Source organism: Phalacrocorax aristotelis, chromosome 6 (assembly GCF_949628215.1).
Source record: "Phalacrocorax aristotelis chromosome 6, bGulAri2.1, whole genome shotgun sequence".
Classification (NCBI taxonomy): Eukaryota; Metazoa; Chordata; class Aves; order Suliformes; family Phalacrocoracidae; genus Phalacrocorax; species Phalacrocorax aristotelis.
Window position 1 is genome coordinate 41,413,920 of NC_134281.1, and position 22,376 is coordinate 41,436,295.

At 39.4% G+C, this 22,376-nt stretch overlaps 1 protein-coding gene across 1 annotated transcript in view; it reads right to left on the reverse strand.

The window, feature by feature from the left end:
* Positions 1-22,376, reverse strand: part of CACHD1 (cache domain containing 1) — a 114,506-nt gene that overhangs the window by 43,033 nt on the left and 49,097 nt on the right. Inside the window, exons 3-4 of the mRNA XM_075097367.1 lie at positions 17,773-17,921; positions 3,810-3,916 (exon numbers count right to left, since the gene is read on the reverse strand). Of these exons, the coding sequence (XP_074953468.1) occupies positions 3,810-3,916; positions 17,773-17,921 (256 nt within the window). The remainder of the gene's footprint in view (positions 1-3,809; positions 3,917-17,772; positions 17,922-22,376) is intronic.

The following is a 22,376-nucleotide window of genomic DNA, read 5'->3' on the forward strand; positions in this document are numbered from 1 at the left end:
CTTATCTGTTTTGTAGTAATGGCTAAAAGTAATCCAAATGCAAAACTCAAGCCAAGAAACAGCGAAACTTTCTTGAAACATTAAAAAAAAAAGCCACCTAATATCAAGGGAGAAAAGCGACAAAAGCATTGTTTTTTCAGGGTTGAGGAAAGAGATAGACATCTATTTTTTCTCCTTTCCTTCCCCAAGATTAATATTTATTTTCTCTTTAGATTATAAAAATCCAACAGAAAACTGCAAAAACAAAAAATTCTTTTTTTTTTTTTTAAGTTTCACGAGCTACAGTTACCCTTCTTAATACATTGTTCAGACTAAAAGCTGAGGTTATTGTCTGCACCAAGGGCTCTCCGAGGCCCTGCTCCTGTGGCTCACCCAGAGTCTGTGGTGCAAATTCTGTTCACTTCCAACACCTACAACTTTGACACTCTGATCCCACTCTTACGCTGTGCACAGAGCAGGCCAAGATTAATATTTAAAGAATTGAGATCAGTGCCGAACACAGCAGAGTTTAAATTTATGTTTTGCTAAGAGCTTTTTATAGGCTGGATTATTTAAACTGCAAAACTCTGCCTGAAAAGAGAGATGCTCATGGGAAATTACTTTTTTTTTTTTTTAACATTAAGAATAAAATGACCATCCCTTTTGGGAAAACAACTTGGTTGATGGACAGGTAGTCAGGCTGGTTTTGGAAACTGTGGGCAAACTAGAGGGCTTTCAAACCCTTTTTCTAGGAGGCTCTTGAGGTCCTCTCCATCACACTGCATCCAGTGGGAAAGACAGTATGACATGATTTTGGGGAAGCCATGGCTTCCCATCCTGCCTTTAAGTCTAAATGAGCAAAGCAAGGCAGGAGAGAAAAAACACAACCAAAATACCCAGATGTACCAACAATTCTTAGGCTTTTTAGAGCAGGAAGATAATTCAGGCTGAGGTAGGGTCTGATTCCAATGTGCAACTGATATTCCTCAGTAGCTCTATGTGAGGACACTTACAAGAGGAGTAGAGAAACTTTTTTCCTTGTTTGATCTTTATTCTCTTTCAAAGGTGATTTTAGTTTAGGGTAATAAATACACACACAGAGATATATTCAGAAACAGCTCCTGTGCAGACAAATTGCTCCGTCCTAAGTGTATCCTCTAAGGTAAGCAGTTTCACAGAACTAGGTCACTCTGAAAATAAGAAAAAATTAAGATTTTTGAGAGACAGACGACAGCGAGTACTTTTAAAAACCCTTTCTTACCGGACAGCCATCTTCACAGCTGTAAGGATACTGGTGCACTCACAGCACTCTGTCCTTCTGACCAAAACTGCTTCCCCATCTGTTCATATCCCCAGCTTGTCTCAAGCCAACTATTGTCTTAGACCATGAATTCCTTTGGGCAGAGGCTGCTTTTTTGGCACAACAGGTCATGGCCCATGACTACATAAGCGAGAGCTACAGATACCACCAACACAATACCCTACACCCACAAAACAAACACCCAGCCTCCTGCCGCTAAACCTTTCCACATCCAGTTTATTCCAAACCCCAAATACCTCTGCAGCGATACAGGAACACTGCTTTGGATGCGGATGATGTCCAGCTCCATACCAGCATTATTCTGCTCAACAATCCTGGCAGCAACCCTTCTGTAAAGCCACACCAGTCTCCTGTTCTGTGGCTGGGGAGGTGGAGCTCAGGTGGTTTAGATGTTCGCGGCTGAGGGCCAGGGAAGGGCAGACAGGAACTGTCATCTCACAGGCTTTCAAACACCTTTGCACAAGCAGGCGAGGACTAAGGGTATTCCTTGCAACTTGCCTACAGAAAACTTCACTTCTTATTTCACTAGGTGTGTACTCAGTGTCAACTTTTTTTTCTCAAACCTGTTTCCATCTCATTTTTCTGCATCAATCCACTCTTCCCATTCCATCTCTCTCTTACAGGCATTTTCTTATTAGAGAGCTGCTAACATGAAAGCCAGAGGAGAGTCAGCTGTCAGTAAATCCTGAAGCACTTCCCTGTTCTTACTATCACCCCAATTCCCTCTTCTCTTCTGCTGCCCTTTTCTGCCATTGCCATTTTTTGAAGATACTCCTTTCATCAGGAAGCTTTCAAGCCAGAGGCAAGGGAAGCAGAGGCACTGAAGTCTTACTGTTGAGGCAGGACAGCAAGAAGCTTGAACATGTGCTCACTTTGTAAACCAGAAATTTTAAAAAAATGTGTAAGTGAAACTATAGCGTATTTGTTTTCCACCACTCAAGAGGATGGAATATTTCTTCAATACTTTTTTAACATCCACCATCTGCAGCAGAAAAACAATGGGGTTTTACTACATAAAAAAAATTACATGATTCATTCAATGCTTTACTTTTATAGCAGTGCCTTGAACTTACTTTCAAAAATTATTTTGATCAACAACTGCATGTGATTTTAAACATTATTAAAATAAGAATAAGTTGTTCGCTTGTTTGTTTTTTTTAATAAAGAGGTAGCTTATGAGTCAAACAAAGCCCAGCAAATCATAGTGAGTGAACAAAGACTGTCTATCTTTAGGATGGAAAACACTACACAAATTATGGTGATGAGATGTATGTCAGGAAATTAGCTGGTCTGGCTAGCACCTGCGTTCAAGATGTGGTATACAGTGGATGGGATGGAAAGAAACCTGTGGGGACTGTTTGTTTTGCATTTGGTTTTTACTTTTCTTTTTAGATTTCATTAGAAATCCAGAGAGAAAAGCTACAAGAAGGGACAGAGTAAGAGAGGCTAGAGAGAAATCTGGGGTTCTTTCATCTTATTTTTTGCAAGATATGCAGATGTTCTGTGCATGGTGAGGGTAGAATGGCAGGTTTGCCACTTCATCAGTCAAGTTGAAAAATAAACCAGTATTTTATTCCAAAAGACACATGAAAATAATAACTAAAACAATCCTTTCAAGTCTGCATTACTTGTAAAAAAAAAAAAACCAAACAAAAAATCCCAAAACTTATGCTAAACGAAATCTACAACCAAAGTCCCTAATTAACAACACAATGGCATCATAAAAATTTGAAAAGATGAAACAGCTGAACAAAACTATGACTAAAAAAACCCTGAAATCCATGTATTAATTCAAGTTGACCAGGATGCAAAAAAAAAGAAAACTTTGCTACACTAGAGGACCAAAAGCTGAATTCTTCAGGGATAAGTCATATGTGTTTTGGTTCTAAGCATATTTCTAGTTCTTTAAGTGCATCAAGAAAATGCACTGACTGTCAAGATGGAAATGCCCTGACAAGATGAAGAAAGGAAATATTTTAGGATGTCCTTAGATTTTGTAGTTTTTGTGTATCGCTGCAAACACAGCCTCACATTAGCTGAACTCAGCTAAGAAGATCAGAGAAAACTCTTTGCATGGCCCCTTCAGTAGCTGACACTACTGATGCCAAAGTACACAGGCCTAGTAAGGAAAGTGCCTTGGGGAAAAAACAACAACAACAAACCCCACCAAAAAAACCCACCAAAACCCCCCAAAAAACCACAAAACCCAGAAGAAATAAAAAGTGCATAAAGCACAACAAAATTATCCATGGTAGGCTGGAATAAAATCTTCATTACGTTTTTATAAAGAACTTCAACTAAAGGCATTACTTTAGGTATCATCTTTCAATCATGAAATCTCAAATTAAGAGCAGTGTGACAGTTTCAAGGAGAAATAAATGCTTGTTACTATGGCAATTGATGCTAATTCTCTATGCCAAGGAAATGTTAAAGTCTAATGGGAAAAAAAAAACAAAACCAAACCCCAAACCTACAACAGAAGGAAAAAACACAAAACTCTACTACTTACCAGAATTTAAGTCACGTCCAGGATTGAAGGCTCTGCTATTGACAGTGGTAGACAGTCTATCACAGCTGATAATTCTAGAAACGTTGGTATTAAAATTTCCATCAAATCTGAAATGACAACAGGATTAGCAACCTAACATTATCTATTAAACCTACACAGTTTCTACAACAGGAAAGCATATTTCTGAAATTTCAGTGAAAAATAATTATTTTGGAAACTCCCACATCATACATATTTTAAGGGTCCAGGAAAAATTGTGAAACCCAAAACTAGGGGGGATAAGCTCATAACGGCTATATTGCATCTGCTCTCTACAATGACATGTTGCATTTTCCTCCACAATATTCCTTGAAAGACAGGATCATAAGAAAGCACACTCTTTCCTCTAGATTTAACCAGTAGAGGTACCAGCTTGGGAAATGTGCATAGCATCCAGCCATGCCATCAGAAAGTGTCTCCTCCTGTTATTGAGCCAAACATTTTCTTCCTAGAGACTCTTTCACCAGTACTATTATTTCATCTTTCACCAAGTGTCTTCATGAAGAGGATTTCCTCTTCATGTCTTTACAAAAAAAGATCTAATACAGCAATTGTAAACTTGTTTTCTGTACCAAACTTGAAGATTTACATTCCAAAGAGTGGAAGGAACTTGACCGTCTAAAGTTTTGTTACATTTTGGTTAGGTTAAATAATTCAAACGCATTCATAACTCTAATGGAAAAAGTATTCTAGTGCATACTTCTAATGGCGATAAAATAGAATTAAACCAATGCCTTAACAAAATGTAAAAGGGTTTTAAAGGGTTATAAGTAACTGGAAACTCTTCTGAAGCTTTCAAGGATTTAAATGCAGTTTTGTATCATTTACATAGGCCAATTTTTTTTGTTAACATTTTTGTGACCTTGAACATTTTGATGACATTTGACTTATAGTCTGATTGTTCTAGTACTTCAAAAAACCATTTACTTCCTATCAAAGAGTTTTTCTACCATCAACGTATTCCTAAGAAATTACAAACGGCAAGCAAGGTCTGCATAAAACCCCGTCCTGGAACAAGAGCCTTCAGTAGCCTTTCTGGCATGAAAGCTGATAGGAAACAAGTCTTGGAGAGAAACTGGGCAGAGTAGGGGTTCGTTCAGTACTGTCAAGACTAAAACAGCAAATTACACAAAAAACAGCTACATCAAAAGATACCGACCAACTTATTTAATATTAATGGCACATCAATCACTCGCTTACATCTACATAGCAATCACCCAGTGCCATTCTAATGCTTTACATTTACATCAATGCACACGTATGTTATATATGCGCTTAAGATTCTTTAGTTGCTTAAACTGATTTTACATTTTTTCACATACACACATATACATACACATACACAAATGTATATGTACACATACAAACACACCCACATATATGCTATCACATAGTGGAGGCCCAAAATATTGCAAGCAAAAGCAGTATGAAAAACAGACACCATTCTTCTGGTTGAAGATTTTAAACAAGAAATTGAAATGCAGGAAGTTGCAACTACTTCAACAAATATGGTGCCCAGTCAGAAGGGAAAGACTGATTTGCTGGTTCTGTCCTTACAGAATGCTTTCTCTAAGGGCCGGGGTTCATAGACACAAACAGATGATAAAACAATGCACTTCTAAATCATCCCCTTAAAACAACAATTAACAGAAACAAAAACCACAGACAGATGGAATTGGTTACCACAAGGCAATTTCAACTTGTGACCACAGGAAGCAAGTCTTTTTAAGCAAATTAAAATCTCCTAATCCAATATCTTTTCCTTCAGCCCAATTCAAAATAATTTCAACCTATGGGGAGGTAGCTGCAGCTGCCCCAAGCCAGCCAGATGCAATATTTGCTGAGAACCCCCATTGCTCGATTTATGGGGTCCTCACACACGGGATGCAGGAGAACCTTTTATGACTTAGAAGAGATCTGTTAAAACTAGTAACTAAGGATAAGAAAAATATTTGTTAGTAGGCTTAAGATCATCACTTCTGTAGGTGACTGGATCCACTTTCAGAAATTTTAGCATTACAAAACCAGACAAATGCTCCTGAGAGAAGCACTGGAGCTCACTGCGAGCAGCACCTGCTGTTGCATATACAGGCCATGAGTCTGCCTTTTGTTCATGATTCATGCCAGTATAACCATACTTAAGCTTGGGCTGTTTGTTGGGTTTGTTTTGGGTTGTTTGGGTTTGTTTTTGTTTTGGTGGGTTTTTTGGTGTTTTGTGGTTTTTTTTGGTTTTTGGTTTTTTTTTTTTTTAGAAATTTGCCCTTCAAGTATAGGAGTAATTTCCAAAGAGTTCACTATTAAACTCCTAAATGATTTTCTGAATTACAAATAAGTAAAATAGTCTTTTATACAAATGCATAGCAAAACCTCAGACACTGGCTTCTTTGGTCTTAACATCAGATTAAATTTTATGATTCTTGTAGAGTTGCAAGAAGTGTCTTTTTACATAGCCAGACTAGAGGCTCTGTTTAAGAAGCTCTAATCAAACTGAATTTCTGAACATGCAAAAAGTTATCATTATTGATTACTGCTTAATTTTAACATCTTCACTGCCACATAGAAAAATCAATGAAAACAACGTCTTCTCAAACCGGCATGCTTTAAAATTAGTTTAATCTATATCCATAAACACTACATGCATCTTTAACTGCGTTATACTTAAAGGAGATGAATGAGACTACCAGTGGACAATTAGAGTTACTGAGGCACCAGCATTTTTTATCCCTTCTCAAACCTAGACATAAGGGGGAGGAGGGGAAGGAGTAACGTATATTTGGAAGCAGTTAACTGCCCTCCATACACTTTAAAAATTATGTAGAATAAATGTTGTTTAAACATAGCTCTGTCAATTTTGGTCAAGATTTTTAATATACATACATCAATACAGGGAAAAAAATATTTTTAAGGTGCAAACCTTCTACCATATAGATGCATGGAGAGTGCAAGTTTTTGCATCAGGGAGTCCTAGAGCAGTCTGTACACAAATTCTCTCTCTCATCTCTTTACAAATATTTTACATACCTCAGTCTTTTGATGCAGTCAGGTTACCCTACATAACCACAAACGTTTAGCTCCACTTGCCCTCCTCCATCCCCACCTAATACACACAATTATGAACTTGCTTGTCACTGGAGAAACATCTTTAATTGTGGCAGCTGCTCAACACATCAAAACCACTCAGCGATGAGCAAAGTGAAAAATGCCATATACAGCAGGAACAAGAACAGGCAGCTAAATTCCTTGCTTTACAAAAAGTACTGTGGGTTTCTTATTGGACACAGATGTTCAGTGCTCTTGGTATTTTATCCAAAACAGCATAATCAACAGCACTCCATCAGTGCTGGTGTTTTGATTCAAGACTCAGATAGGGGCAAAGAGCTTTTGATGATCTTCTGCATTATCCTCGCTCTTCATGGCAAGGAAGAGAGAGAGAAATGGAAGGATAGACAGACAGAAAGATCTCCTGTCCTCTTGATCAGACCCCACCACCATCAGATTATAAGATCCGGAAGGAATGCTATGTCAGACACCGAAAGCAGCCAAACTGTGATGCCATGGCACTCTGCATGGGCTCATCCACTCTGCTGGGGGCTGCTTGTTGAAGTTATTGGCAACCTGCTCTCTGAAAACACCCGAAAGTTCTCTCCTTTGAGGAAAAGACATTTCACAGGAACACAGTTTTTGGATCAAGGCTGTGGCTTTTCCTATCCCCATTAAAACTTAACCACTTCAAAAAATTACAGCTCCTACCAAGCAAGCAAAAATGTTGTTGATTTTTTTGTTGGCTAAAGAATCTCAAGATTAAGATTGATTACTGAAGGATGGGTTTCACAAAAAAGCATGTTTATCTTTGGGCAAAACCAGATGGAGAAGAGCTGGAGACTGCAAATTAAACATCTCCATGCTAAAGAAATATTTCCGAGGAATACTAAAGAACAAACTCTTAGGGAAAAATGATGACTTTTCAAGATGTTAGCTAATTGTCCCACTGCTCCCATCAAAATCTATTAGCGATGGCAACAGGATACCTTGTTAGCAGCTAACATTATTCATCTCTCATAACACAGGCAGTAAATGCTGGGGTTTAATTCAAAATCATCTGGAATCTTCCTCTGCTCTGATTTTATTTTATGCCAGAAGTCACCGCTCACACTCACTGAAAATGACATGTGCACCCTGACACACAGTTCTCACACTATCCAAACTCCTCACTTTAAATTACCCAGCAGAGAAGTTGTATGTATCTTGGTTCAAAATGTTGAGTGTATTGCTACATCACCTCTTTGTACACACAAAGCTGCCAAACTGAATTTCTGGTCTCTTGGTCATGATAGATATTAACATGGGGTTTCAAGCAGATGATCACCAGGTCCAATGCTGAGATGCCTTCTAGGAAGGCAAAAATAAAGTTATCACCCTCACCTGCCCTGCCACAAGCGCTCCTGCAGCCCCAAACCGATTGCCACAGGCCAAGGGGATCAGTGTTTCAGCTATAAACACCCTATTTACATTGCATTTCTATTGGAGCATGTTAAAACACTTTAATGCAAAAATTAACCAAGTCCCTCAGCCCACCCCTCCTTTCTCTTGCCACAGCACACAAGTAGCAAAAAGAGAATACGGTTAATATGAAAAAGATATAAATACAATTGTTTTAAACCCCATAAATTAAAGACAAGCCTTCAGAGAGATCTGTCAACCTACAGCAAGGACTGCTCCAGACTGCGCTCTGTGGGTTATCTACCTCAAATCTCTAAGTTTGCCTTAAAACTGATATTTTGCATCTTGCAATAGAGTGTATTTTTAAAGCATGACTGGTTCCATATAACAAGGACCTTGAGAACAGACCAGCTCCCATTGCAAATGTACATCCTCAGAAAACCAAGACCAGAAACTGGACAAAGGTAGCACTGTGGTAAATTTACATTGCAGTACTTGTGATTATTTTAATTACTTTGGAGAATTTTCCATGTGCTTCTTTTGGGTGCCCCTAAGTCGTTTCAATTAATAAGGTCATGCACCTGGGAAAACATAATCCGGGAACGCAGCACAGACTAGGATCCACCTGGCTGGACAGCAGCTCTGTGCAAAGGGACCTGGGGGTCCTGGTGGACAGGAAGCTCAACATGAGCGAACAGCGTGCTGCTGCAGCCAAGAAGGCCAACAGGATGCTGGGTTGCATCAAAAAGGGCATCGCCAGCAGAGGTAACAAAGTCATTATCCCACTCTACTCAGGGCTTTTCAGGCCGCACCTGGAGTACTGTGTACAGTTCCGGTCCCCTCTATACAAAAAGGATGTGAACAGGCTGGAAGGGGTCCAGAGAAGGGCCACCAAGATGATCAGAGGACTGGGACGCCTGCCATATGAGGATAGGCTGGGAGAACTGGGTTTGTTCAGCCTTGAGAAAAGGAGGCTCAGAGGGGATCTCATCATCGTGTACTGGTACTTAACGGGTAGCTACAAAGAAGATGGAGACTCCCTTTTTACACGGAGTCACATGGAGAGGACAAGGGGGAATGGACACAAGTTGCTCTTGGGGAGATTCCAATTGGACACCAGAGGGAAATTTTTCACAGTGAGGACAGTCAACCGTTGGAATAATCTCCCCAGGGAAGTGGTTGACTTGGCCACATTGGACACCTTCAAGAGTCGGCTGGACAGGGTGCTGGGCCATCTTGTTTAGACTCTGCTCTTCCTAGAAAGGTTGGACTAGATGATCCCTGAGGTCCCTTCCAACCTGTGATTCTGTGTGATATTAACCTATTTGGCAATCTTCACTATTAAAGCAACAATTAAAACTAAAGCCTCAACACTGTCATGTGGCATTTACAGTAAATGCTTATATTCTTGGCTCCAATCACTGGTTTTACCTTTGCTATGACCTACATATACCTTCCACATAAGTTTCAAACCGTACAAATCTTCCCATCACTTGTTTTGGAAGAAGTTAAAAAACCCAAACTTCAATATTCTAAGATTTGCAGGCAAGCATTGATCACCTCCCTTTCTCTGCACAAAGGCAACTTAATTTTTACCAGTCTCTCCCACTTTTGCCAGCAGCAAGACTACGAGGCGGATAACAGCAATGGCTGACTGAGGCCTCCTGTGAGATTTGGCCCAAAATGGTCTAGGTGGTAACACCACAGCCAACACTTAGGAAGTCTTCCAAAATCATTACCAGAAAAACACAACAAAATCTGTATTTAGATGTCATTCGTTTTCGTACTTCCTTAAACGAGAGCAAAAGACATTGGCTGAAATTCAGTTTCAAGACAGGCCCCACTCACCCCATCCCCCTTCCCCTGCCTCTTTCTAAAAAGCCCTTCCTTCTGGATTCACTTTAATGAACAACCGATCGAAACTGCGTCCCGAGGGAGCAAACAGAGCTGCGACTCCCACTTTGATCTCTTCCCCATGGAGAAACGCGCTCCCTGCCTAGCTTGCAAGATGTTCATTTGATTGACATTTGCTCTGATGTGCAAACTGCTTTGAACTTCAGACATTAAATTCCCATCAGGCTGCACTCATTTCTATTCTCCTTCAACAGGATTTACAAGCAGGAGATCAGCAAGTGTAGAAGATAAAATAAATTCGCAGAAGCTTTGAATCTTACATCAAAACAGTGCTCAAGTGAGTTCCAATTGGATTTTGTGCGGCCTAAATTTACAGTGTAAATCAACCTCTTTTGTACAGTTTCAGTTTAGGGAAAAAATGAGAGAGCTGCCTATAAAAATGACACTTGAGCAGCTATTGAGTGTTTCTCATTGTTTCAAGACTCATTTCATTCCCTCCCTTTCCATTCATATAAATTTGAAGTTGATTTTAGTATGCAAATGAAATTACACAAGTTCATTGAAAATTCAGCGTTTCCTTTGAAATTCTCAACTAGGCATGTTTTCTTGATCATAAGGCAAGATTTTAACTCATATTTTACATACTTAAAATAATACTGAAATATATGACTCCCACTGCATCTAAACAGAATGGTGGAAAGCAATGTTTTTATGAATAAGATTTAAAAAAAAAAAAAGCTACTGATGATTCAGTTAACCAGTTTCTTCTGGCAAGGCACAGAAGTTGTTCCAATTATTTCAACTACTGCTTATAAAAGTATACTTGCTCTCAGATGTAAAAAAAGTGTATTATTAGAAGGAGGCCTGCAACCCAGTCACACAAACTATGCCAAAAATCACTTTTTCACGAGGAACTCGGCCACATTTATGAAGTTAAAAGCAACAGTCCAAGAGAGCAATTTCCTAAATACCTGCTACAGTTTATGGACAAAACAAGGTCATGCCAAGACTAGCACTATGCACACTCCCCACATTTTCTAGGGAATTCACCCGCATTACTGTAGTCTGATACTCTGCAAGAACAGCAAATACATCTTAGGTTTCCATTTAGTGTGGCCCACCCACTTTCTCCTTTGGAAGTGCAGCTCTTCAGATATTGCAGCAACTGAAGGAACTGAATGGGATTCCCGTTATCGCCCACTTAACTGCTAAGGAGGAAGGATAAACAAAGAAAGAGCTGCAATAAACTTGAACTGCATTAGCAAATATTTAACCATCTGTTTAAAAAAAGAAAAAAAAAGACCACTTCTGAAGGTGGTATCACAGTCAGGGAGTAAATGATTTTCAAAAATAGGTTTGTAAACTCACTTATTCAAACAGTTCTATTAATGCTTGTAACACAACACTGCCAAATACAATGTTTTACCAACAAGTATTTCTCAATTCCATCTCCTTTCACAAATTTAGATAAATGCATTCCCTAAGATCTTATCAGCATAGTCAAATAAAGAGTAAAAATAGATTTCTAGCCACCTTGAAATATACACCGTAGCAGCAGAAGCAAGAGTATTAATGAATGGCAATGTGCTTCTAAACATATGTTTTTGAGAGACCCGTGACAACTTTCCATAAAAAACAGCAGTAAAATTAATTTCTCTTCTCCAGGGTAGAAGCCAAGAGAAAGGAGGGTGTTTCCACCAGCACACGTGTATTCATGTCCCATCTGCAGGTGTAGGGTTATCAAAACGCTGGCCACACCACCCCTCGCAGCAGCAAGGCACCACGCAGGGTGGCTTCCCAGCACCACGACTCTGCCCTTCTCTCCCCACTCAGGTCCCAGTTGTGGGCAACTTAAGGAAATCATTTCCTACCTTCACTCACAGACACATGAGGATGTGAAATGCTGTACTACATCAGACTGTGATGGGTCTTAAAACTAGGCAGGAGAGGAGGAGGATCGAGACTGGGTTCAGGAAGATTTTTTGGTCTCCCTTTAAAAGCATAGTATCTGGTTTATTTGTTGGAAAAGTTACACAGGTAGCTGTGTGTTTCCTCACAAATGCATCTACGTAAGGAGTTATAGCCTCCGTTTTTTTGGAAGGTAATCTTACTGCAGAAATGCAGGGCTTTGCTACATCAAGAAAACCACTGGAGTGTACTCTATGGCACCAATTTTGTAAAGTACCTACCTGCAGCTGCATCTTCACATGTACTTATCATGCAAATGTAACTTTAATTTACCTGGCAAAACTGGAACTATATAAAGCTACTTCTGAAAGTCTCCTACAAGAGCCAGCTAGCATCAATCATAGCATCAATCACAGCTTCTCCAGAAAAAGGCATTTTTGTACTGGGTAGGTGATGAATACTCAAACATTACACACGTTATCAGAGTTACTCTTTGTGTGGAAAGAGTCTGATTTTCCTTCATCTGCAAATAGTCAATAGAAAACACCTATTTGATCTATGTTGCCATCCAGTCCAACACCATCTTTATGAAGAAAGCTATTTCAGTTGTCAGTCACAAGTCAGTCCATGCAGACCTGCAAAGTTACAACACCACACAAAGCTAATGCTTCTAAACCCGTTTCCCAAAACTCATTTCTTAAGTCCCTACATTTAGACACTTTCCACAACTGACATGTATCCTGTAAGTTCCTGCTGAAGGTGTAGGGAAGCTGCAGGTGCTCAATACTTCTGATAAACAAACACAGTTTATTCTTTCCCCTGCCCTCTTGCTCTGCTATAGCCCCATGTACATCGGGCCATTTCAGTCCCAAGACTTCCTAAACATCTACACTCAGAGCTTTCTCAGGAAGCATCTCAGGCATGACAAAGAGGAGACACCATCTTGTACACAAAGGTATTTATCCTCTTAAGAAGGAAGATACTTTTAATCAAAACACTGTCTTGTAAATAACCACCCAATTCAATCATGATAGGGAATGTCTGGAGACACAGCATGAAATCTGTTTCTCGTGGCTTCTTCAGCAGCCTTTATTGGTGAGGAAACACAAAGCCTTTTTTTCCAGCAGGGATTTCTTCACAGATTAGAAGATGCATGTCACTTGACATCCATTTTCCTTATCTCCCATCAGTTTACCCATCCATTTTGCTAAGAGCCTGGAGCACTTTACCCATATTAACTCTGGCTGGAGCAATGCCCCTTTCTCAACTGCTATGGGTGCTTCCTCAACGTGGCACACAGCCCTTGGAAAAGGAACAAGTCTCCAGGCTCTGACCTCACAGACACAAATATAGTCCAGATGGTAGAGCAGATACTGGATCTTCATACCATCCACTTCTGAGCTTGTCTGAAAGCTACACCCTCTGGCTGCTCTTCTCAACTTTTGTCTGTACCTCCATTGCCATCATGTTTTTTCCCATTCCCAAACCTTGATTAAGCAGAACTGAAAATGCAAACAGCTGTATCTGAAGCAAGGAACAGCAGAAACTAAAGAAAAAACAGACAGCCCCTGCTCTGTTGCTCCAATTTAGCAGTCCGCCTCTACTTCGAAGTACTTGCATATATAGTGTATGGTTAATTTCCATTTACATGAGCACGTGCTTAAATGCTCTGGTAAACTGGGTGAGCATAAGCATATGATTAAACGTTTGTTGAATTAAGGCCTATGGAAAAATTCCTTGCCAAAGCCGCTCAATAGCCACCAACTGCACTGCCTCATCAAGTTGATTTTGCATATTCTAGTTCATTTGTTTTCACCACTTTCCAAACCAAGGTAGTTCCATTGCACAAACCAACCTCAGTGGGGAGAACAAATGCACTAGTACTTACACTAGTTAGGCCACTATATGTTGGGTACAATATAGCAACCAAAACCACAATCAGGCTGTTAATTTTAATTCAGAACTAGTCACTATGGACTGGAATCACAGTCACATGGAAACTTACTCATTTGGGCTCTTCACTGTAAAGCCAACACCACATATTGGCAATAAAATAAATGTTGTTTTGCTTGCCATATCTCACTACCCAACTAAATGAGCAATTTAAATGCCAGATTCATTTTATATCCCGGTTCATGCTTTGTTAGTCTTATTTTGTGTCATTTATTTCCAGTCACCAGGTGTGGTATTCTCAGTTTCCCTCAAGCAACATGGCAAACTGTCTTCTAAGCCAATGCTCAGATTTTCAAGGTAAATACAAGCAAATCCAAGGCTACACATGGATAATTTTGTTAATGCTAATAACAAATATAAACTAAATAAAGATACCAAGCGATTAAAAAAACCCTAAAAATAAATCTTCTCTCTACACAATAGTTCATCTCTACTTTACACATGTGTAAATACCTTCCCACTTAATTTTTCCAAAACAAACCCAAACTTGCTGCATTCCTAAAGCAATGCCACTAAGCTAGACAGCAATGTAAAATGTTGATGGAGGAATCACCTGACAACATTAAGTACCCTCGGATTTACAGATGTGATCGTGCGTTTAGAGGCTGAACGCCTTGTGATAAGAAACCTGAAATATTGTGGGACAAGCCTTCAAATCTACCTGAAAAATATAGCCTGAAGATAACGTACTTTTGACACTGTTCTTGCACCAAATGTTTACTCAAAAGGCCACATGACAAAACACCTCCCTACACCCAGAAAAAGAATACACAGAGTGAAGCGGTTATAACACAAATATTTCACAATCCTCCTGAAAGAAAAAACATAGCCCTAAGGACACACACATTTTCAAGTTACAATCTAAAGCAAAGTAGATCCTGGAAACAGCAAATAGCACAGACAAATCTGTGTCTTTTTCAGTGTGTCTTTTTCTATAGCAGCAGCTAATAAACACTCTAAACAAAACTGTTATAATCATTGTTGCTCTTACTCCAGCACTCTCCTGCCCAGGACTAACACATGTCAAGGATAAGCTGTCACCAGCAAAAGCACACCTAACTTTACTTCTCATAAGTGCAGCCCTCCTCATAGCCATACTAACTTAGTGGAAAATAAAATGTGGAAGAGTTCAAGTAAATCAGTAGCCTTCAAAATATGATCACATTGTCCAGCTGGGAGATATCTGTGTCTGTGTTTTAAAAATAATTCCTAAATCCACATTCAAACACTCATACATCTGTTCCAGTTCCCCATAATCTGACCATTAAGGTAGGTATCTTAACTTTTAGTATTTTCTGTCAAAAATCTCAGTCTATTTCTCTGGACAAAAAAAAAAAGCAGCTATTGATGATTTCTGGTTCACCTGCCTGCAAAGACGCTCGCCCCGCTGGCCGTTTCCTCCCTTTTAACTAGTCCTGGAGGTGACCACGGGAGAGAAACGGGGATCCTAATGAGCAAGGAATCTTTTAATTTTAATGGAAAGCTTCTGCTTAAAAAGAAAGTTATCTCATTTTGGCATTTCTATTAAAAATTAATGTGTTTTTCTGGAGAGGCAGGAAGACGGGGAGAGGTTTTGAGGCAGCTGACAGCATGGAGCAGGGGAAGGGCATGAGGTGCTCTCCTACCATTTCAGAAACCATGTCCTGCCCGTGTGAGCCGTTTTACTTTCCCCTTTGACAGGCTTGTGTCAAACATAAGACTTAACAATGCCACCTTGGATATCAACATCAGCTTTTTCCCAACGTTTTTAACCAAAATGAGTAATCTCCCAGAAGACAGATGCCACAGAGAAGGGAAATGAAAGGAAGAGCAGCACCAGGAGAGGCAGAAGGGCAGAAATGACAAATGAAATTATGGCAGAAGCATTTAGACAATTGGGCAATTAACAAAGCATGGCACCAGTAACAACTCTGAAGTTAAATTTCACAAGAAAAACATGTTTTTACATTCTGTCTTGGTATGACTTGCGGACAATTTCCTAAAGATGGCAGTGGGTATATTTTGCATGGTCCAATAAGCCACTCAACCAGGTCTTGCTGAAGTGCTGTCTGGAGGATCCTGCAGACTGATAGACTGGTCTGGTAACCACTTCAGCAGATTTAATATTATCAAGCCCAGTAACTAAATAATGAGAATCATATTGTAGAGCCTGAATGAGGAGCTCTGCAAATAGAAAATCCACCTCTCTGCCAGCTGTGAGCTCTGGTTCGCTTGTTAAACCACATACTGTGAAGGATCTTTATGCAAGTCCACCATGGGTAAAAAAATTTCTAAAGGACTTCCAAGCTAAGTAATTTTGGAGGACAAAGTGAAAGGAAATTCACGAAAGTTTACAGACTAAGAGCAGGTGTCTTTTTTTTTTTCTTTCTTTCTTTTTTAAATGAAAAATTATGCAATACTGACAAGGGAGTTATAAATCTCATTCCTCCTCTTCACCCCTTGCTTGGTAAGCGTTACTGCTGGCTGGTGTTTCCTGCATGGAGAGGTCAGAGCACAGAAAGGTTTTCATCCTCCACTAATTCTTGACCTTTCTACTAATGCTGCCAACAGTCTGGCCATTGAGCACCAGATGTGCCAGCATTTTACACACACACCTTGTCCAGTAGGAACTGTACCAAGACTACTACATCTACACTACAACAGCAAGGTACGCCTTTCTTTGGTGCCACGTGAGGCTTAACCCTATCAAGATGTCTTACTTTCATGCCAATCAAAACAAACACGTGGACTTTCTCTCCAGACACCGATTCGTATCGCAAATTTGAATGCCGTGAATATTTTAAGTCCTTATATAAACAAAGGTTAATGCCATACTTCAGAAAACATGAAAGCACACTGTCATTAAGAGCTGTCTTATAGAGTTAGACTGCAGAAAGTGCTTTTAATATTTATTACCCCAATTACTTTCCCCTCTCTAAAATGTTTTTAAATCAGACAGATATAAACAATGAAAATGTACTCTGTAATCAAGGTTTGCACAAACTGGAAGTTATTCTTGTTCTTTCCTAGTGTGTATAAAAGTAAATGTTTAAAATGTTGAGCATTTAAAAGAAATTATTACACTTTTAGGGGAAAAATCAGATTTTCTATCACACCTTCCTACAATCAGGAAACCCAAAGAAGTTTCTGCAAATACACAGCATAATAAAACATGATTAAGACAACCAACTTCCTGGATTTAGACTATTCAAATCTCCTGCACTTAAAAATGAAACAAATTGAAAATTAATAAATTCAGTTTCCAAGCAATGTACTCATTTTTGATTAACCTCTGTGTATCAAAAAGCAGCATGTCAACTTGATTAAACTGTAATGCAATTTTTTTAGCATGTGATGTACTGACCAACTCGTGATTTGGGTTACTGCACTTCAAAGGGGTAAAAAGAACAAGTCCCATGACCAGCTTCAGAGGAGTTATTCAGGGTAAGCAGTGTCTCAATGCAAAACTGGCATCTTGGATATAAACAGACTGATTTTTTACAGAAAAGTATTCTGTGCAATTAAGGGTTGAACAAACTTTTTTCCTTTTTGTTTCATTTTACAATCCATCACAGCTGAGTTCTTATTTAGAGCGCCTCATTAAACGTGTGCATAGTAGAAATGTAAAAGAATATGAGGACAAGATAAGGAGCACCTTTGGAGTACTCTCTTCCCCCCTTTTCAGAGTTATCAAGACCAGCAGATAATACAGGCTATTTTGCAAAGAAATAATCTTTTTTTCTTCACATATTAAGTGACAGCATAAGTAATTTCAGAATTTAATACTTACTCCATCATAGATGGTGGAATAGTACAGCAGTCTTGGATCGCAGTCAAGGGCGATGTGAGATGAGCAGTGTATGATGCTTCCACTACTTGCTTGTTACGATTCACAACATCCAAGTAACGGTTGAATTTCTCACGAATTTTTTTTGCCAACTGAAAAAAAAAAAAAAAGAAGAAAGGTTAAAATTAAGCCAATTTCTCTGCATTATCTCGTACCTTATTAACCAACTTAAATGGAAAGTAAAAACTACATACGTTCTGCTTTGTTCATTGTACTTCTATTTTGCTGGCTTAAGCACTGTGAAGTCAAGTAATTAATAATCTTGGCCACAAAAAAGCCCAAATACCGCCATGCATATTTCTCTGTTCATCAACAGCCTCCTCAGTCAGGTGGATCTGCTCAGAAGTATTTCACAAAAACTTTCATGTAGTTCTCCTCATTGCAATTTGGGCAAAATAAGCCATCCCAGTTCTTGCTTTTTTTTCTTTGTATCCCCTGCTGCTTTCCTGGGGTGCACCACAGGCTCCTAACTGAGTGTCTTCAGAGTCGACCCAGCAGCTCACAGTGGCTAGTTGTAAGCTACAACAGTTTTAACTACAAACTTCAACAACAGAATGAAAAATCGTAGCTGACATTTTATTATAACAGAAAGAAAATAATGACAACCATCTCGCACAGGTGAAATTCTTCCACAAGCCTTTTGTTGTCAGAGGTCCTTCTGATGAAGGCAGCTACTGATAAATCAGGACAAGGTTTAGAGGTTACACTATTACTTGTAAGAGCAGATGATCATATTTCTCTCCTTTCTGAAAAGTGAAAACAAACAGATTGTCATCCCTCCCCAGCAATTCTCGGACCTTTAAAAAAAAAAATCAGAGTGCCTAACTTTAGAAACAGCAAATAGGGTACTTCAGCCCTTCTATTTAAATGTTTCTTTTAAAAAAAAAAAAAGTTAACAAATGTTTGCAAACAGATACTTCTTGAGCTCTGCACTGGGGCTTGCCGGTGTGTGATTCAAAGACATGGTCATGCCCATGGCTTTTGCAGGCAGAGCCCTGCGCGCTCTCCGTGCCAGGCAGATTCAAAGCAGTCCGAAGGCACATGGTGTTAACAAGGGTAGAGCCTGCTGGGACACATCACAGGCCTATTGAAGCTCTTGCGCTGTCAGATAAGAGCTCGCTTGTGTCTAGTTCATTAGGCACTTCAGAATGAGTCTGACTAATGACTTTGCAGGGGAAAATTGGAAGGGAAAATTTGTGGCTGCTACTTGAGCTAACATGACAGTAAACACAGTTCCTAGGAAGCATCAGGTTTTACAAGAAAAATTTACTGACACTTTTGCTCCTAGTCTTTCATTCAAAGTGGTAAATTAATGAAATTATCCAGTCATGTACAAAATTTGCTCTGGCACATTCAGTATCCTTTTCACACCAACATATCTATTACACTTAATTATCCACCAGATGCATCATAAATGAAACAGAATCATCCCTAAGCAATATACAGCAATGTTGGATACTCAGAAATACTGTGTTTTGCATTTCTGCAAACTTTTTTCATAGCTGAAGTTAGTTAATTCATAACACTCATGTCTCCTGCTCCCTGTACACTCCAAACTCTATGGGGATGATTTAACAGTGCCGCTACATTTGTGTGCTGAGAAACACAGTCGGTTGTTCCAGATCCCCTGGACTGACAAATGTCTTTCCTAACTATTATTAACAGGACATTTCATCATGATTTACTTCGCTATGCAAATAACAAGGCCCACACTGATAACAGCATTGCTTTTGCCTCCATTGTTCCCAGCAAATGCTGCAGCTCAACGACAGGTCTCCTAGGAGCACAGGTTTTAATAGGACCTTACTCAAATGACTTGCAGAATTATACCTAATTAGTTTGGTAGAATGATTTATTGCCAAGGCACCAGAGGACTACTAATGGTCTCCTCCATGTTAGGCATCCAACATTATTAAATTGCTCTCAGTTGTTAGAGAATAAGCTGCTGGGCAGTTCCTTTTCTGTTTTCCAGTAAAGTTTCTTTTTGGCCGACTGTAGTCCTTAAATGTGTCCTTGAGAAGCGTCTCAAACATACACAAGCCAAATTTTCTAAATCGAAGCGTTTACATTTCATGGTTACAAAGTTCCTCTCTCAGTATGGGCAAATTAAATACCTGTGCTTAAGCACTATAAAAACCAGATACTTGAATCGATACACTTCTTTCTTGGTTTCTCTACGTAAAATCACGTAAAGGGGAGAGAGCTTAAGTTTGCTGAAAAAAAAAGGACCATGAAACCATCATTAGCAGTAACAGAACTAACACGAAGCATCAGAGCAAAAGGACTCTTGTTTGGAATCACTTTTCTCTGATAAATGAATGCTGTACAAGGTGAGGTTTCGGTGTTGATGAGTGTTCACCTTCTAGGTTGAATGATAAAAGCACCCCACAGCCTTTGAATTTTACTCTGCTGTGCAGAGTCTGAAGATCTGACAAACCTGTTTTTCAGAAGAGCCCATACCTCAGAAGCTGATAAAAAGCAAATGCTCAGTATCTAAACTGCACCTCCCATCAAAAAACTTCTGAACAGCTCAAAGTCATTACATTACTTTATTAAATGGGATCCAAAACTTCAGTCAGGGCAGAGAGTCAAGTGCATGTCAGCAACAAGGGACTTGAAGCCTCCCAGAGCTACAGACATCTATTCCCTGCCCACAGTCAAGAACACAGTTGGAAGAACTGAGTTTGTCTAATCTGAAGAACCCTAAAAATACCGCCCTCTGATACTAAGAGAATACTCCCAACAATCAAAACCACTTTAAAAACAGCTAACTCAAAAGAGTCACCAATGGCAAGATGATCCAAAAGCAAATTTCCATTGTAAATTGATTACAATGAATAAAACCATGTTAAGAACCTAAGAGTAATGCACCAATCAGATGAAAAATAACTAAAACCAAATAGTTCTAATTTATCAAATCAAGAAGTATAAAACTAACTTAATTTTTCTTCCATAGTTGGGTTTCACTGGAGCACAAAAATCTATGACAGTGAACAGGAATTCCAGCTCTCAGTGATTAAAACAACAGGGGGTGGGGCGGGGGAAGCATACTTCCTAGCTCCTCATCTATGCCCTGTGTGCCCATGCATGCATGCACACTCACATCATTAGCTCAGAAACATTATTCAGTTTGCAAGGTGATGCACTCAGTTGCTAGAGCCTGTCAGAATAAGAGCTGCAGGCTTAAATCAGCTACTAATTTTTCTAAATAAAACTCTCAAATCTTTAACCAAAAGATCACTTTTTTTCCCCAGCATATACCCTGCTTTTTCAACCTGCCCAGAGCTAAATAGCTGTTACATACTGATGGACGCGAGACCCACACCACACTGGTTACAAAGCATCAAAGGTACAGAAAGAGAGAGATAACAAATAATGAAAGGACAGAGCACTGAACTATGAAAACATCCTAACATAACTGCGTAAAACATTTTTAAGGCAAAACGAAAAATTGTGTCCCAAATCAAGCACATGAAAGGGAGCAGGCAGCTGACATCCCATGCCCAGGTATACCCTCAGGTAGGTACCAAGCATGACAGACATTTTCTGCTCCCACAGAAATGCTCAAATTCATCCATTTTAATGGAGACTAAAATAAATCTGGATACTTTGAGTTTGACATAAAAATGCTATTATCCTCGGGTCTATTCTCAAAGTGCTCTTCACCTCCTTTTAAAAACAATGGGGGGAGAAAGAAGCCTTGCTTGGCATTCCTCTCATCTTTTTTTTCAGATTTCTGTATTTTCTCCTTAATTTTAAGGAATCAAATAATAAGAAAGGAGTGCTCACTCCAAACAATGCAGCCATTAGCTCTTTTTAATATTTTTTGGGGGCAGCTGGCATGCAGCCAAAGCATTTCAGTTTTCAGACAGGTTGGACGGTAACACCTGTTTCTATTACTGCAGCACCCATGGGTAATGCACTTCAGTTGTCACCATCTCCACTGACAACCTTTCATCACAACATCAGAGAGTTTCTAATTTTCTCAGAGATATTCTCCTCATTTGCATAGTTCCCTCGAGCTTTTTTTTAAAGCTTCATTCCCCTCAAAGTGCCACAGCTCTGAAGTCTTCCCTTTTCAGGGAGCACTGAGGGAAAGCAGAGCTCCAAGGTTAGGTTTTATTTCTGGCTGTATCTTGAAAGCCAAGGTATTTTTAATGTTTTCAAGAATGTATTTAAAATATGTATCAATGAGGTCAACAGGCATGGACACCATAATGGACTCACAGCCAGGGATTTAACACTGCTGGGCTCCTCAAACTGTATTCCTTACACATTGAAGAGTTTAGTTAGTATTTTTATTTTTAGATCCCCTCTATGAACCAGAAGAACCTGGAAAAAAAGTACCTCTCTCTAATATCCACTAGGCACTCCTCCCACTGTATCACAACTTAACACTACTGTGCATCCACAGATTTTTGTTCTAGAAAATTTTTAACCTATTTATTCCTAACCTGCTTGGGTCTTGAAGAAACCACCAGTTCTGTACAAACCCAGAAGAGCACAGAGGTCAGCAGAGACATGGCTCGAGAAAGGATCATCGGAAT